Raw genomic sequence first — 645 nt, forward strand, 5'->3', positions numbered from 1 at the left:
GTGACATGCCTGTGCCCCTGGTACCATTCCAAGTACTTTCTTAATTTTTTTATTTTTTGATATTGAGTCACACCATGTAGCATTGGCCAGGAACTAACCACTTAGACCAGCCTGGCCTCCAACTCATGGAGACTGGTCTCCTTTTGCTTCCCTAATACTGGGATTGAAGATGTGCACTACCGTGTCTGGCCCAAATACTTTATATATTTATTTACTTCACTTGATCCTTAAAGCACTCCTTGTTGTAGTTTATAATACTGTCCCAGTTTACTGTCAAGGAAACTGAATGGTAGAGGGAGTATAAAATCTGTCAAAACCCATACAACTTAGAAATGGGAAGCCAGGTTTCTAAGGCAGAAGTCCACAGAACTCTGCCAGGTGATGAACAAGGCCTCTCTATGGCACACTTATTTTTAGATGGACACATCTCACAGATTCTGACAGAAGTTACAGTTAATGTGGCATTATGTGTAGCCAATTCTCTTTACTTTTTTTTTTTTTTCGAGACAGGGTTTCTTTGTGTAGCCTTGGCTGTCCTGGAACTCACTCTGTATACCAGGATGTCTCGAACTCAGAAATCCGCCTGCCTCTGCCTCCCAAGTGCTGGGATTAAAGGTGTGCACCACCACCCAGCCTTTACTTTTT

At 42.5% G+C, this 645-nt stretch overlaps 1 protein-coding gene across 1 annotated transcript in view; it reads left to right on the top strand.

Annotated features, from left to right (window-relative positions):
- Positions 1-645, top strand: part of Sgf29 (SAGA complex associated factor 29) — a 35,505-nt gene that overhangs the window by 28,210 nt on the left and 6,650 nt on the right. Inside the window, exon 5 of the mRNA XM_031388286.1 lies at positions 267-309. Within this exon, the coding sequence (XP_031244146.1) occupies positions 267-309 (43 nt within the window). The remainder of the gene's footprint in view (positions 1-266; positions 310-645) is intronic.

This window comes from Mastomys coucha, unplaced genomic scaffold (assembly GCF_008632895.1).
Source record: "Mastomys coucha isolate ucsf_1 unplaced genomic scaffold, UCSF_Mcou_1 pScaffold21, whole genome shotgun sequence".
Taxonomy (NCBI): domain Eukaryota; kingdom Metazoa; phylum Chordata; class Mammalia; order Rodentia; family Muridae; genus Mastomys; species Mastomys coucha.